This window comes from Coloeus monedula (assembly GCF_965178545.1).
Source record: "Coloeus monedula genome assembly, chromosome: 9".
NCBI classification, from domain to species: domain Eukaryota; kingdom Metazoa; phylum Chordata; class Aves; order Passeriformes; family Corvidae; genus Coloeus; species Coloeus monedula.
Genome location: NC_138789.1, coordinates 16,554,304 through 16,571,218, shown reverse-complemented (window position 1 = coordinate 16,571,218; position 16,915 = coordinate 16,554,304). Strand labels below are relative to the sequence as shown.

At 41.0% G+C, this 16,915-nt stretch overlaps 1 protein-coding gene across 2 annotated transcripts in view; it reads left to right on the top strand.

Moving 5' to 3' along the window:
- Nucleotides 1-7,509: 7,509 nt before the first annotated feature.
- Nucleotides 7,510-16,915, top strand: part of PKN2 (protein kinase N2) — a 55,495-nt gene continuing 46,089 nt past the window's right edge. Inside the window, exons 1-2 of one of the 2 annotated variants that reach the window (XM_082287066.1) lie at nucleotides 7,928-7,950; nucleotides 10,952-11,068. Coding sequence is in view for 1 of the 2 variants with exons in the window: in XM_082287065.1 (XP_082143191.1) it covers nucleotides 7,903-7,950 (48 nt within the window). In the remaining variant the exon portion in view is untranslated. Of the gene's footprint in view, nucleotides 7,951-10,951; nucleotides 11,069-16,915 lie in introns of both variants that reach the window. The other variant, XM_082287065.1, reaches the window with a different exon arrangement.

Below are 16,915 nucleotides of genomic sequence, written 5' to 3'. Positions count from 1 at the left end.
TTATCTCAATCAAATAGTCATTAAGGACATTGCAATTCAATGGACCTCAGAATGAAGAGAAAGCATATAGGACGGGAGGAGGGTAAACCTTATTTTTTTGAGATTATTACACTTCATTTTTATGCCTTGCTCCATCACTGCACTACTTCCAGGGTGGAAAAGGGGTGTATGCAGGCAACATAAGAAAGCAAAGAACAAGCAAAGAATGAGAGCATGCTGCATTAGCTAGAGACATTTCTAGCACTTGTGTAAAAGCTACCTCCATTAAAGCTAACATGTTAACACTGCAGCAAGCAAAGACATAAATGAACATAAAGAATATCCACATTATCTTATTTCAAATATCAAACCAGTATACTTCAGACCTCTCCTCCATTAACTCCACCTCAGTGATTGCCTCTGGCTGACTGCTCCTTGACAGAGCAGATACAGAAAATAAATCAAGGCTCCTAAACATTTTTCCCCATGTTTTTCAGTAGCTTCTAGCCTCATTTTTCTTATCTATAAGGAACAAACAAGTTCACTAACTGCAAACTACCTGCTCGACAGCAAATCAACTTGAAAGCCTTTTATATTTCATTATGTGATTATAAAAAACAATTCAAATCCAAGGCCAGACTGAAGTGTGGGATTTTAGTGAATGCATTTCAAGCAACTTAACTCAAACTGATTCAGCTTAGTCCTTAAGACCTCCAATGTTTTCCTAGAACATAAAGCCCATGACATTAAATCCTTACAAGAAAACACTTTACACTCAAAAAAAAAAATCACTGGCTTTTAAAAAATCTTAATTTTTTTTTTTAAATCTACGTATCTAAGGAAATTAAGAGAAGCACAATAATTTAATTAGTCTCACAGATGTCTAATCACTTTCCAGTCAGAAGAGTCACTCCACAAATAACTTTGCAACTAGGCTTCAGTACAGAAATCTCACCTAAGCTTTTCTACATTGTGGTTTTTTTCAGAAAACATGAGAATGCCAGCAGATGCATTCGCACAAGAGAAAATACCTTTGAAGAACCTGAAATGCGTGGAAGTTACAGCTAGTCAAAAAGGTATATCCCAAAAGTGACAAGTGTCATGAACTTCCCTGCTTGCTCATGTTAAGACCATCCCTCTCCAGGGGTGGGGGAGAAAGAAGAAATAAAAAGAAAGGAAAAAAGAAGACAAAAAAGAAGGAAAAAAAAAAAGAGAGAGATACTAGTCTTACTTCCCCTTATGCTTAAATAACAATTAGGGGGAATACAATGTAACAAGACATCTCTGAACCACAGGGTTCATAAACAGCAGAACATAAATAAAAGCAAGGTAAAGTTGCACTAAATTACATGACAGCAAGTTTGCCACAGCCTAAAAGTAAAAAAATTGAAGGTGAGGGAAGATAGGTAGTTAAGACGAGGAAGAATGAGGGGGAAGTACTAACATATTAGGTATCAGAATGTTTTTGAATGTTTTTCTCTTGATATTGTTTGATGCAATTGTCATTTTCTTGGAAAGTTATTAAGCTCTCTTCTCTCCTGGGGATGTCAGTCCCAGCAGAGCAAGAAGAATGCAATTAGAGCTAGCTACAAACCTGCCAGGTAACTCTTGTTCTAAGTGTTCATTAGATGAAGATAGATCTGCCCTTTTAATTCGGAGACATTGCATACTAAGTACAAGTTAATAACTACTTAGGACTTCAATCCCTGCCAGAGTTACATATGCAGACTACTGTCTCTGAGAAGAGATAAAGACATGGAGAAAAAAAACAGCCATCAAGCTGTTCATGACCAGAAATCATTACCATCTAAGACTGAGTGTCTGATGAAGTCTGTTTCAGGACCATTTGACATCGTTATTTATGTGTCCACGAACATATCAGAGTTAAGAAAACACTGATGTATAGATGCTGTATCACCAGACATGTCATACACAGGACTTACTTCCTGTTTTTGTCAGTCTTTGCTGCAGATTTCAAAACAGCAAATCAAAATTGGTGGCTGAAGACGACCGAAGTTCACAAGTCACACACATCACCTTCCATAACAGAAGGTGAGATCAGTCTGTCGATAGCATGATGCAGAGGAGAATGGACACAATCTTCTGACTTCTGTACACCCTGCTGCAAGCTGCCAGCAAATCTGCAGTCTAATATTTCTGGAAGCAACAGACTGCCCACAGGCAAGTCAAACCCCACATTACAAGCATGCAAGAGATATCCCTGCAGCAGCCTTTCAAGTACAGATCTCCTTTGCAAAGATTTCTCTGGGTATGCCATGTCTGACTCATCCTCTGCAATACATTTCCCTTTCCTCCAAATGCAGACTGGGATTTCAGCTAAAGTTGCAAAACTTTGTTTTATATTTGAAAAGCCTTTTGCAGGAACTTGATTTTCCTAGAATCATAGGAAGTTGCACACCTTAATGCTGCACAAGAAAGTCCTTCAGTTATCTCCTGAGCCTGAATTTTCTGATATTTACTCATAGCAACTTTAGATCACAGCCAGCCACCTACATTCCCTCAGAAAATCAGCCTTCTTCGTAACAGGATGACATATTTTGAATCACTCTTGATTTCATTTTGCCTTGTTTTTGTAGCAAGCTAAGGTACTTTCCCCTAGTCACCATTTGAAGTAACGTGCTTACAATTTACAGAAATAAAGCAATGAGACCAGGAACCATCCAAAGGTTACCTTGCTTGGACTGATCTCTCATCTACGTTGTTAGAAAATAAGGTCTTGATGTTACCAGTGCTGCACTAGGCCCTATTCACTTCAGTGGACTCAATGAAAGCACAAGAGTTCTTCTGGGCAGTTCATTTGCAGAAACAACACCAAGTATAATAAGCTGGATCCTACAATCAAGTTTAATTAGAATCACTGGGACTTAGCATAGGTGTAGAGATCCATACTGTTGATCCACTTGTGGGGCTCATAGCCTTAATGTACAGACATAATGCATTTTGTTATTACTTCAAATAATCCAAGTTGATCTCCTCTAGAGAAATGAGGTCTGATCTAAACAGCTGGTTCTGCACAGGCAGGACTTTCCTCGCCTCAAGGTTCCACTGACATTAACTGGCATAAGGCAGACTTTTCCTCCTAAGAGAAGGATGGAAAAGAAAAACAGGAGGCCATAACAGGAACGAACCTCCTTCCCCTGGAGCACTCTTTCCTCACTGACTGCAAGTCTTCCCAGGGTCAAGAATTAATAAAACAGATAGTAAGATAAAGTCTGCTGCACTCCACACCTCATAACATCTGCCTACACTTAGCCCTGGGTAATAGTATGTAAACACAGAAGACAAATTTTAAGTAGAAAGTGTGCAGCAATTGCTAGGAGGGTTATGATTACATCACAGTAATCCACACAGAAATTGTAAGATTAGTTGTGTAATTAAGAGTAATAAAGGAATAGCTTAAATACACATGAAATTTGCAAGCACCACAAGAGCTAAATAAACTTATGTAGTCATTTTAGTTTTCTGTTTATGACGTGTCATAAACTTGTCCCCTTCACTGCCACTGGTACACCAGTAAGAGACTCAGAGAGCCCGCATGCTCTCAGGAGCCTTTTCTGACACGGAATTCCCTTTGAGAAATCTGAGTGAAAGGCAGGTGATTAACTCCCTAGAACTACTATGGAAGCAGTGAGTTTTCGAAAAAACGAAAATTATCCACACTTTTGATTATTTTTCCATTTTATATTTTCTCCTTTATGGCATTTTCTTCAATAAATACCAGCAAGTTGTTGGTCTAGGAAAGATTATTATATACATTTAACTTTCTCTTAAGGTTTAACCTGACCTAGATATATTTATTCCTAAACCTATTGGAAGATGTAGTATTGGAAGCTTTACAAAACAAAGACTTCTCCTATTCCCACAATTATTTGTGAAGCAAAACAGGAAAATGGAAAGTACTATTCTTCATTAATATACTGGTTTTTCAACATCTCCAGGCTGAAGTAAACAAATAAAGAAAGCAAAAGATGGATATATTCTCCATCTCATTTTTTCTGTGCCTCATACTTCCAGAATTTCATAAGGTTTTCAAAGGATCCAACTTAGAGGTCAACTATGCAAGAGTAACACTGCTTTGTCTAGAAGTCAGGGACGACTAATCGTTACATTATTAAAAATCTATTGTGGTGGTGGTAGTGCTTTGGGGTTTTATTTTTAAACTAATGTTGGGGCTACATTTCTTTTACATAGTTAGTTGTCTTTATTCCTAAATGAAAGAACTTAAAATACTATCCCAAAGTAGATTTGAAGTGCGAATTTTAGCATTCCTGCTTTCTGAGACAAGGATTTTCATGAACAGGTATCAATATTACTTGCAAAATTAAATAACCTTTAGCCCTCCCCATTAACAAGGTCACTAATCCTTAGAACTTGTTCTGTGCTTGAAAAGGTGGTGAGCTGGCCTAGTATTGCTCTGCCCCACTCATCTAAGGACACATGTAGAATCATATCCAATTTCTTCTTTTCAAGAGTTTCATTTTGCCCATCCCTAGGCACATCTCTACATTGTTTTCCCTCTAGACCTACATCACTAATTTAAACAAGCAAGATTAACCAGAAACTTAAATAAGAAATTACCTTTCTTCCTGGTAGAATTTTGCCAGTAGTAAGTATAATAATACAATTAACACCTACCTGGTGCTCTTCACATGTCAATGCTCATTTCTATATGCATCACCAAGTGAAAGTAAGCTCTTTCTTAGGTGATATATTGTACTACTTAGAACTATTCTAAAAAATACATTTGATGTTGCTTACGGTGTCCTGAACATTTATCTAAAGAGTTCTGTACTGTGCTTAAGGGTTCACAAGGTGTGTTTTGCACCAGGAACACTGAAAGTCTCAGCTATTCACTTTTCCAGGTCTTTGTGACGAGGACTTTAATAACACAACTTGAAGAACAATTAAAGGCCTTAGCCAGTAATACTGACATCCACTTCGTTTGGTTGCTCTTCTAGCTTCTTAATTGACAACAGGGATGAGCTAACAGAATAATGGCTGAAGAAATGGCATTCACATATTTTAAGGCACAGGCTGAACTCAGGATTCCATATAATGCTAAATTCTCGGACTTAGCTACTTAACTGCCTTCTATTTTGGGACTCATTCGGAATGTTCCCTCTTGCTCAGTAATTTACTATCACAGTACTTAAATGCAGAGCTACATTTGTCCAGGACTGCCTTGTGCTTTCCAGACTCTGAAGGAAGAACGACTAAGTATCAGAGATTTAGCTAAGCTAATATTGTTTTCTCAAACCAGTTTCTCTTTAGATTCCTGTGCCACTACACTTCCATCAAAGAATCTAGGACTGTGTCCTTCCAAGACAAATAACATTGGGAATACAAAAAAACATTACAGGCCTTGTCTTGACAGGGGTAATAATATGCTCTAGGCTATACTCAATAGGCAGGCTAGGTTAAGCATGAACCAAACCCAGTTGCCTGTTGTAGAGAGAATCTCAAAGCTTGACTAACTTTGCTGACACTCACTCATATATCTATGAATTTTCTCTGGGGCACAATCTGTGTTTCCCTCTGACCACGTCTTGTAACCTATACATGCAAGCACATTGATTCTCCTCCTTTGCAATGGGACTAGGCAAGGAGACGAGCTGCAGTAATGGACCACATACATGCTGACAAGTATATGAAGTCACTAAGTCACAGTAATCCAGAGATTTCTGATTACTTCTTTATATCCTTCAACATCTGTTCTTAAAACCAGTTCAAATGAAGCTTTAACACAGTTTGGAAACATTCTACCATGGTCAAAATGAGAAATTATTGCATAAAAGTCTTCCTCTCCCCATCTCCCCCATCCCATTTGTAAGCACTGTGCCCAAAACTTCACCATGTGCCACACACCATTTCATGGCTGTTGACATGAAACCACTAAAATAGGACTGCTTCATACCACTGACACTGAAGCTGTGCTAGCGCAGATTTTACTGAATTCCAGTCTTTCTAAAATAGTGACTTTTAGACGATCAGCAAGTAAAGTTTTCCTCTGAGCCTGTAAATGACTGGCCACATAGAACAGAAATTAAGCCACTGGCTTCACGTGGACTAAGCCTAGACATAAATTTGAGTATGTACAAGATTATGAACTGTATGAAACAGCTACGTAGATATAAGTCAGTGAAACTGTAATTTCAGTAAAAATGTGCATTGATACTACAGAACTATCTTAATATTTCTTTGACATTAAACTAACTGTGTGCACATGTTCACAAACTTCTTTCCTACTACATGATAGCACTTTAGATTGTCAGGTTTGTTTAGTGCTCAACAGTGGAAGTATAAGAACACTTACAATGTTTCAAATTTGCTAGGAATAGTAGTGATAATTTGTTGTTGACTTTTCCCATTCCTATTTCCTCAAAAAAAAAAAAACAAAACAACCCAACCCTCCAAAGTTTAACTTGCATTCCTAGAGCAAACAGACTACTGTTGGCCTGTAGCCATACAGAGATGCAGTAGCATACACAGAACAAATGCTGATGATGCTTGCATGAAGTTAAATCCATTGAAAATGCCTCAGCTTATGAATTTGACATGAGCTGCATAGAGTAAAAAAAAAAAAAACCGAACAGCTATAATTGCTTCCACAGAGCATTTTGCAGTAGTCCAATTAGGCGAATGCAACATCCAGTATTAGGTGGAATGAGAATGCATGTGGGTATAGAGTGGACAACAGAAAGCACACGTTTATGGATAGGTGAGAAAAAACCACCAACCCTCGATACAGACAGGAAGCTGAAAATAAATGGTCTTGTCACATGGCGCCAGGAGGAAAGAGAAACCATTTCCTCCCAGACACTCAAACCGATTTTGAAGCTCTGAGAAGCTTATTACTCTGCAGATTAACTGAACAGTGCCAGCCCCCAAAAAACTCACCAAGAACCCCAAGTACAAATGATTAGCCCTTTAAACTATTAAAAACGGCATTTACAGCCCCCACTCACCACAACCTCCTGGGCCACTGCTCCAGGTCCCCAGGGCGGCAGGTGGCTGCTTGAGACAAGCGTGACCTCTCCTTCCTGAGCTACCTGCCTTCGCTAACCAACAGAAAGCTTCACCTGTCTCCAGGGCCCGGGAGAGCCGAGCCCCTGCAGCCCTCAACACCAGGAACATGCCACACGCCCCCCAAACCCCGCCACCACAGGAGAAAACGACAGGATTCCCAGCGCTGCAGCCTAAGGGAGGGGGAAGAACCACCAGCGGAGTGTGCAAGGAAGGAGGTGGAGAGGCCTCCGCGGGGCTGTGGGGAGTGAGGGGCTGAGGGGAGTGAGGGGCTGAGGGGGCTGAGCAGCCTCGCGCCCGCCTTCCCGCGCTCGGCGCCTCGCGCCGCTCTGCCCGCGCGGGGGAGGTGGGGCCGAGCGGGCGCGCGCCGGCGGCCGCCTCCGAAGGAGCTCGCTCTTCCTCCCCGCACAGTCACGTGCTCCCGGAGCCGCAAAGCAGCGACGCCTTTGCGACAGGGTGACAGCCAAATGGTGCGACATTGGCGGCGGCCGCAGGCGCAGCAGCGGCCCGAGCGCTGCCAGGGCCGAGCGCCGCGCCCGGGCGGGGAGCGCACCGCGGGCACCGCACGGCGGGGAGCGCACCGCGCCGCTCCGCACCGCTCCGAGCGCGCCGCTCCGCACCGCGGGGAACGCGCCGCTCCGTACCGCACCGCGGGGAACGCGCCGCACCGCGCCCCACAGCCCACCGCGACCCCCATGAGAGTAGAGGGGGCAGCGGCGGCCCCCCCGCACACGCCCGCCCGCCTGCCTTAGCACGGAGCGCTCCCCCCGCCCCCGATGCGCCCTTAGTCCCGGACCCGGGCCCGCCTCCCTCGCTCCCCTCCCCGCCGGCGGCGGCGGCAGCAGCAGCGCCCAGGTGCGGACTTCAAACCCCGGCGCAATGGCGTCCAACGCGGCCGAGAGGGAGATCCTCTTCACCGAGCTGCAGGTAACCGGCGAGGGGCGCCGCCCCAGACCCGCTCCCCTCCCTCCCTGGCGGGGAGGACGGAGGAGCCGCCGCGCCCCGCCGCCCCCTGCCCGCCGCTCGGCGCGGGACGCCCACCCCGGGCTGGGGGGCCGGCGGAAGCCCGTGCCCACCCCAGGCCTCTTCCCGCTGCTCTCCCCCGGGAGCGGAGGCGCCGCCGCCCGGTCACAGCCCCACCCCGCCGCCGGCCGCGACCCGCTTTTGTCTGCGCTCGGCTCCCTCCTTCCCCCGCCGAGCGGCCGCGTCCCCCCGGCGGGGCCTGCCCGGGGCCGCGCCCCCCGCCCCGGCCGCGGCCCCACCGCCCCGGGATCGCCCTCCGCCCGCCCTAAGGCTGCCCGCGCCCGGAGCCGCTACGGGGGCCGGAGCTCTTGCCCTCCCCCGCCGCCCGGGGCACGGCGCTCGTCCGGGCCCGGCCCGAAGGGCTCCCGGTGGCCACCCCACGCCCCCGTCAGGGTCAGGCAAAGAGCCTCTCTCTCCCCTGGACATGGCACCGCGCAGGAGCCGGAGCAGCTTCCTTCTTGTAGGCCTTGAACGCCGAGCTTGGGAAGAGGAGAAAATGGTGCGATCAACGTTATTTGTCACACGGCAAGGGTTCTTGTCACTACAAAAAAACAATCCCAAAAGACCCCGCAACACCGCTACAGGTTGAAAGCTCAAGGGTTAGAGGTTTCCATCCCTGTAATCTGACCGGTTTTGGGTGCCTGTGTAACTGCTACTTTTCTGCTTGTCAGCTGCAAGGTTAGATGCAATTCCGGAGCTTCACTTTTTGTGCTCTTGTCTTTAAATGTCAGCACAACCTGCTACCTCTTCGGCTTCCTTGTTCTGAGGAAAGCTTGCTTTTCTTTTCTTTCTTTTTTTTTTTTTTTAATATACATCACTAAATCCATGCAAGTTGTTACATTTACCCACACAGAAAATGTGTCTCTGAATTTATTAGTTGGACAATGAACCCAAGTAAGAAGTCCATAAATGGAAAGTATTGAATTTAATGCTCAAATAAAAATTAGAAAAGCATGTTTAAAAAAACAAAGAAATTTTATTTCCTAAATGCTGTTCAGTTCTCCTCTAATTTTGACTGTTAGAGGTGTGCTCACTTGAATAGCAAAGGAAGGGAAGGCACAACAGATGTAGGAGTATACTTAATATTGTAGCACGTGAGATGGCTGAAGGCTAAGAATCCATCAGAAATGCTGAACTTTAATCAGTGGCTCATAAGGGCCTAGGAAGAATCACTATGTTAATACAAACTTGATACGATGACATATTAGCTGGTAAACCTGTTTGAAGTGGTGAGCTGTGTGAATAACTATAGTAGTGTTTCAAGTAAGCTAAGTGGAAGCAACATTTCTGTAGAAGTACCCAAACTGGGGTTCCAATTACTTTAAACAGAAATGAGTGGAGATTTTTGTTTTGGGAGATGGGAAGGGTTGGTTTTGGTTTTGTTTTGTTACTTTTTTCCTTGAAAGGTGAGACTGACAGTGATACTAATTTTAAAAAAATAAATAACCCAAAAAAAACAACCCACCTACCAACCAACAAACCTCGGGTGGATTAGATTCTTTGGTTGCACTGTCTCTTCCATTATATATGGTAACTTTTGTATCAATAAATAGTTTCTTGCACAAGACAGAAAAGTTAACGTGGGAATCCCAGTGGGGTTTAAGCTTTGTGAACTGCTAACTTTTAGGTATTTTTAAGAGGAACTTTCATATCAGAAAGAACTGCTGTAAAGATGGTGTTTTGTTTGCAGTGCTGTGTATTAGCAGTGAAAGGCAAAGGCATCAATATAGTTTTGCTTGGGAATACCTCAAAACAAATTGCTCTTCATATACCTGTGCATTAAAGTTGGTTTAGTGGTATGGTCAGAAAGTAAAGGGAACTGCAGTGAAGTGTGAGATACGCCATTTCACTCACATTTCTTCAGGAGGGAACTTCCTCTATCATAAGAACTCTAACTTGAAAAGTGCTTATATGTGAAATGGACTTTTGCTTGCATATTGCAATCCTGCACAGAAAGATGAGGAAGTTGTAGAATTCATGGCTGCAGTAAAGGTTTAAAGGGTCAAGTACATGGGTTGATCTAGATCACGGGCCATGTGTGGTTTAGATGTTTTGTTAATACATGTGAAAACTTACTGAAAACAAGCTAAACCCAGTGTAAATGCCAAGCTTGTTCCTGACATGGACTCTAAAGTGAGTATCAGTCAGCGATCAATACAACACATTGCTTTGTGCTGTGTTACGTGCTGTGTGCACCTGGTTATGACAGGCCTGTGTACTCCAGCATGCTGTAAGAAAACTCTTAGGCTGGGATGAAGTTGATAAAAGTGGATCAGTAGTTACCAATCAACTGAATGCTCCTGACAGAAAGATTGGCAGACCGTCACAATTACTGACTAACAGGATGTGAAGTGGATTCGGAGAAAATATGAAAAAGAAAAATGCAAAATAACCGCTTGCTAATAAGAAAGTGGCAAAACATAGATGTGGTACATGTTCTTGTTTCAAAGGCTTAATTAAACAGGCCTTAAGTAGGCTCTAGATCTCACTTCTCACAATGAAAGTTTTGCATTTTAAATAAGTGATGCCATATCTCATAAAGCAATTTCTTATAAGCCTCTGCTAGCAAATATCCACTTGATATTTCTGTCCTGCTTTTTCTACAAAATATTGTATCCATTCTTCTGTATTTTATTTTACTTTGAACATTTTACAGACTGTTAGTGGGATGTGGAAAGTATATCTTGCTATTTAGCAAGTTTTGAGCTAAGTTTGTTCAAGGTGAAAAATGCAACACTTATTCCTCAGTACTTAGCAAATGCAAAATACAAAGTAAACTTGGCAGTAAGCAAATCCTCTCTTTAGTTTGTTCTGGTAGCTTCACCAGCAAAATTGCCTGAGATTACTAAAGATTGAAAGATTACATAAAGCCAGATTACCCTTTTTTACCTCCTTTTATCTCCAGGTTCTTTAGTAGGAGGAGGAATGAGCTTGGGTAAGAACCAGTATTGCTGATTGCCTTCCCTTCCAAAATTCTGCTGTCCTTCTCTGGGCTTGCATCCCTTAGAACTTTGTACACCAGGTAAACTAGCCTCTCCTCTCTAGTGCTTGCTCTCAGGTTAATTGCACAGTCTTTAACTCTTTGCTTCCTGGTGGAAGTAGCAATTCTGTTTCTTCATAAGACTAAACTCTAACATATGGTGCTGTAGGTTGTTAAATAAGGTATCCATGAAATAAAATATTGTAAGTTTTTTATTGAAAAAAGTTTGGTTTGTGTTTTTTCAAACCATTATTAAAAAGAAAATGGTCTTTTGTTAAGTGTGTGTGCGCTTTCTTAGCAGTAATGGTAGATATCAGTGTAGTAAGTTGGTGTGGCTGGGTTAACAGAAATTATTGCTAAGTGTATTTAAATGAAACTATTGTGTATCCACAGTGATTACACTTCTGTCCTTCTAGGTGTTCACTACCACTTCTTTTTTAGACAATACTAAACTTGGGGCTTTTATTGTTAATGTTACAGGATTTATATTACAAAAATTTTTGCTTCACTCAAAGTTGTGTTTTGCAAAGCAATACTTGCTTAGTATCAGGGAAAAAGAGTATATTTCTTGGGTTTATTTGCTTAAATGAAATTGTTTGGTCAAGATCGAGAACTTGGTCTATGCCCCAAAAAGAATAAGCACATAACAAACCCTCAGTTACTTCAAATGGAAATATTAAAGGTTCTACCTACTTAACTTTTCAAACTCAATCATAATACATACTTTTAATATTACAGAATGTTGTAAAAAATGTCTTTATACTGGTCAGCATAAAGGGATTTTTTAATGAATATCTTGTTTTAACACCCTGGTCACCTAATTTCCTACAGTGCTGTACTTAGAGATCTTAAAGCATAAATTTCCTGACAGAATCGTGTTTAAAGGCCACAGTAAATTTTTTTTTTAAATAGTGATGAACAGTACCACAACTGAAATATATGTAAATTATGATTATATGATGGCACATCCGGTATAGTTTGTGGTTTGTTTTATTTTTCCATTTAATATCTAGGACAATAATATTTATAAAATTAATGTGACTGAACAATGCTTAGTATTTTGTTAGTCTGCATGATACAAATTGGACAGTTGAGTCTGAGGTTATACTACTATGTTTTGTATATAAACATGTATAAAACTGGGCACTTGTACTTACTAAACTACTAGCTAGGATTCTGAAGACCTGTATTTGATTCCTGGCTTCTCTGCTCTCAGCTAGGTGACATTAGGCAGATGACTTTGCTTACTCATGTCTCAGTTTTCTCATCTTTAGAATAGAGGTAACAATGCCAGCTTTTTTGGAGTTGGAAAGTACTGGGTATATATTATTAGCTGTGGTCAAGTGCCTAAGGACACCGTAAAAAGGTACAAGTAACCTAATTAATCTGTTTTGAAGAGGCATTGTAATTGGGCTGAACACTCAGCAGTAAGACTGCCTTCAAATAATATTCAGCTATGACAGATTAGCTTGAAATAATTTTGAATGACTCTTGTTTCTTCAGGAGGAGAGAATGTTACATTCAGGTGAAAATATCCTGAACTAGTCAACTGCAGTTTAAAAATGAAAATGTGTGTACAGCTGCTTGGGACTTCTTAGTTCCCTGCAAATGCTTTCAGAACTGGTGGATTTAGAGAAGCACTTCGGGGTTTTTTCCATTTGTGGATGTATATTATTCTTTAAACAATCCTCTGTTCAAATCTTGTATTAGCAAAATATGCATCCTGTTCTCAGTGGAACATAAACAGTCCTTAAAATACCTTTTGGTAGGTGCACGGGTGGAGTTCTTGGTTTTGTTTCGTGTTGGGTTTTTTTCTATTTTTTGAATTCTGTCAGTCTGCCTAGTAACATGGGAACTTGTGTATGATGTAGACTTGTATACATTTGACTGAATTACCTTTATCAGAGCAGCTGTCTTTTTAGGACCCAGATCTGTTATTTTAACTCAAGATAAATTTTAGTGATGGCTAGTAGAAAAGCATTAGTTACATGTGTAATAGCTCTTCTGGAACAGTTTTATACATTGTGAAGGTCATTCATTACAATGTAACCTAAAATCTGCAGTAGAATAACTAGATAAATGTGTCCTTTACATTGGGAAAGAGTGGTTTAAGGATTTAATGTTGGAATTAAGAATTTCTTCGTCAGTCCTGAATTGGAGACTAAGACCTCTACTTAGATTCAGAGTAACAGTCTTATATGTGTTTTATGTGTGTTATGTGCAGTGGAGGGCTCAGTCTGCTTTCTTTTTTTTGTTTTTTTTTGCTTTTGCTAGAAATCACTTGCACAACTGGTATGAATTGGTTGATGGTAGGCTTTTTGTTTGTTTTGGTTTTTTGCTGCATGGGTCCACTAAGTGAATGGGTTCAGGAACAAGCTGAGCTGAAGCATCTCTCACGAGATTGCACGCTGTAGCATGGGCAAAGCATTTGTAAGGTACTTTCAAGCTTTAATTATTAATGCTTGGTCTGCAGTTCCTGGCACAAGCAAAAGAGCATCTTTGCTAGTGTTTGGTGTGGGTGCAGGAGGTTCTTTTTAAAGAAATGAGATTTATGTAGTAGAATCAAACCTATGGCTTCTGTTACTTTGAGATAAGATTCAGAAGTACTGTATTGAAACAGAAACTAATAGTGCCATTAGCTAACAAAATGCTTTAGGCCTGTCCTTACAAGTTACAGTAGATCTGATATGTTTGTTTATTTGAACTGCAGCAATACAATTATGTCACAGTGACACAAATCGACACCATTTTTGTTACTGCTGTTTTATAGCTGACCAGTTACCGGTTTGATACCCCACCAGTGAATTGAACTACTTGCATGGCAGTCTGGGAGTACATCCTCTGGAACAAAGTACTGATCTCTGGGCTTTTTCATAATTTTGTGGGATGATTTTCCAAACTTTCAGGAATTCTGACACTGTATGTCAAACTAAGGAAGTTTTGTGGCATCCATCAGCTTTGCTGTTGCAAATTCTGGTAGCTGGTGAGGATGATATGGCTGAGGTTCTGCGATGAGGAGACACTCACATGAACAGGATACTAGTGTGCATTTGTAGGCTTATGTTCAGCTAAATGGACCAGCTTTGCTGGGAATTGTGCTGCTGTTGTACTCTGGTTAATAGAAGAGGCTGAAAGGAAGCTATATGAGCTGGTGCATTTAACTTCTTGGGTAGGGTAAGTTGAGAGGGTTCATGTGATTAGTTACTCTGGCTCAGTTGTGGGACTGCCAGCTGTGTAGTGGTGAGCTGATTGTTTTTTAAGAGCAGGCCACGCCTTACATTTTTCTTGATGTTGGGTATAGATACAGTTTCCTATACTCTGTATCAACATTATGCCCACTGTGGCTGTACTTCCTGTTTACTGCTGCTGCGGTGTACAGAGCACTTCTGGAGTAGATGCACAGAGATGGCAAGACTGTGCTCTCATTAGTGGAGTTTGTTGCTTCCACTCGGCAGCCAGGAAAAAATAGGAATATTAGCAGAAGTGTGTTTTCCTAGGCCAAGTATATCTATACTAAAAGCCTTTGTTATTTTACTGTAGATACATTGCTAGGTATCAGATAGGTAACAAATAAGAAATGATGACTGGGAAGGGCTGGGCTGTGAAAGTTTAATATACGCAGCATTTACCTGTTCTTTTTTTGTGCCATAAAAAAAGACCCAGGGACAGCTTGCTCTGGCCCAACGTACAAATCAGGATTGGTAAAAACCTTAATGGGGATATGACTAAATTAGCTACCTTTTTCTACCTCCAATTCCCATGCATTCCTTTAAGCCTTGTTTTCCGAGCTGGAGATGTATTGGTTTTTAAATGACAGAGAATTTCTGACTTCTTCTCTAAATAAGTGCAGATCAGAGAGCTTGAATCAAATGCCTCTAATATCTGGTTCCTGCCTGTGGTGTTATGTATGGGAGTCTGGTGCTTAAGCAAACTTTTTTTTCTCTTCAGGGTTTTCAGACATTTGTTAACTTGCGACATGGTAGTAGGGTTCATAGATTTTAAGTTTCCGTTAAACCCAAGAGCATGTTGGCCTGAAAATGAAAGTAGCAGAATCACTTCCGTTTCTATTAAGAACCAGGGTGACAGCTTTCCACTAACTTTCCACACTTGTTATTAGGATGTAACAAAATACAATAGGCAGCAGATCTATAGCCAGGAGAAGGCATAATTGAATCTGCAATACCAACGTACTAATAGATTATATTCAAGTTCTAAGATAAATCACAGGAATATTGTAGGGCTCTGTGTTACTGTGATGGAAACGCTTGCAAGCAGATCAGGTCAGAAAGGAGAACTTTTCTTGTGGATAAATACAACGATAATAGTTTTCTGAGCCTTAAACCCAGAGAATATTGCTCAACTCTTGGAATGTGAGGGCTGATACACCTTTTATTTATTTTTTTTTTCTTTAGCTCTTAATACTCAAAGTACTTGAACATCAGTACCACATACATTTTCTCTAATGAAATTTAAAAAGTAAACACATGTACATGAATTTCATAAATACATATGCAATATCCTATGTACTCATATTTGTTAGACTATTAAAATAAATAGGTTATTAAAATTAGCAAGAAGTAACAGTAAGTTTAATTGTTATTTACCTGAAATAGTACTTGTAAGTAATTGCAGTACATTGGTGTTCTGAAATTATTCTTCTATTCAGCTGCATGGATGTATATTTATTTTTATAAATAAACTTCATGTAACTTTTGAGGAGAAATTGAGAGTTGATGATTAAAACATCAGAAAAAATGTCCTTTTTTTTTTTTTTTCGAAGTCCCAAACACAAACTGTGTAATTGAACAGGTAACAGTAATATGGTTTAGTATATCACTGCTGCTATATTTGGCCTATTAATTTAAGAACTTTAACATGCGTATTTTTGAAAACTGTCAAAATTATATTCAGTTTGATTTTCTTTGTTACAGTAAGATGTAAGGCAGGTCTGTGACATAAATTTAGGATGGAAGAGTTCTAGTTGGTTCATTGATGACATCATGTGCTGGAACTGGAAGCTTTGCCCATACAGACTTGAGTCTGTTGCTCAAAGAAAGTGTCAGACTTTGTCAGCTGGTATCACTGCTGAAAGAGAGTATGTTCCATATTGTGTTGCTTTACATTTGCACAGGCAGCTATATGATGAACAGATTTTGTTGTTTTGTTTTAGTGAGTTTTTTTCCCCCCTACATTAGTTTTCAGTCAGATGAGGTTCACAATTGCAGTTCACTGTGCAGCCATAAAAAGATTTGTCCTGGTATATATGAGTGAATGGTCTGGGGCAGGAACAAACTGTTAGGGGAGGTCAGAACTGCTGGTTCTTTAGGGTGCTTTTTTTGCCTGCCGTGGTGGTTCATGCAGTGAAATGTTTATCAGAGTACAGATTCACCGCTAAGGACTGTGAAGAGTCTGATTCTGCTGCTGGTGTATAGGCAGACAATGAACAGTCCAAGCACAGTCTGTGGCAATTCTTCTCTAGCTTTGCATTCCACAGAAAGTCTCACACTATGCATGTGACGGCGAAAACCTGTTTGTCTGAGAAAGCATTAAAAATAGAATTGGTTTGGACATCATGCATGGATGGAAGATGTAGTTACATTTAGTTTGATGTTGAAGGCTGAGAACAGTGTTAAGGTTTTGTAGCAGTACATGAGGTCAGTGTAGGGATATAACCCCAACTTCATTAGCTAACTTTCAGAAGTGGTAAGCCTTTGCTGTTAAACCTCTTATGCACTCAATGCAAGAAGTAGTTTTGAAAAATCATGAGTCTTTTTGTTATTTCTCTAACTGAAATGGAAGAAAAAGTGAATATACAATTGAAATGGATGGGGTTGAATTTTGGAGTGAAGACAAAGTACTGTGCAAATAATACTATAAACGTACTGTCCA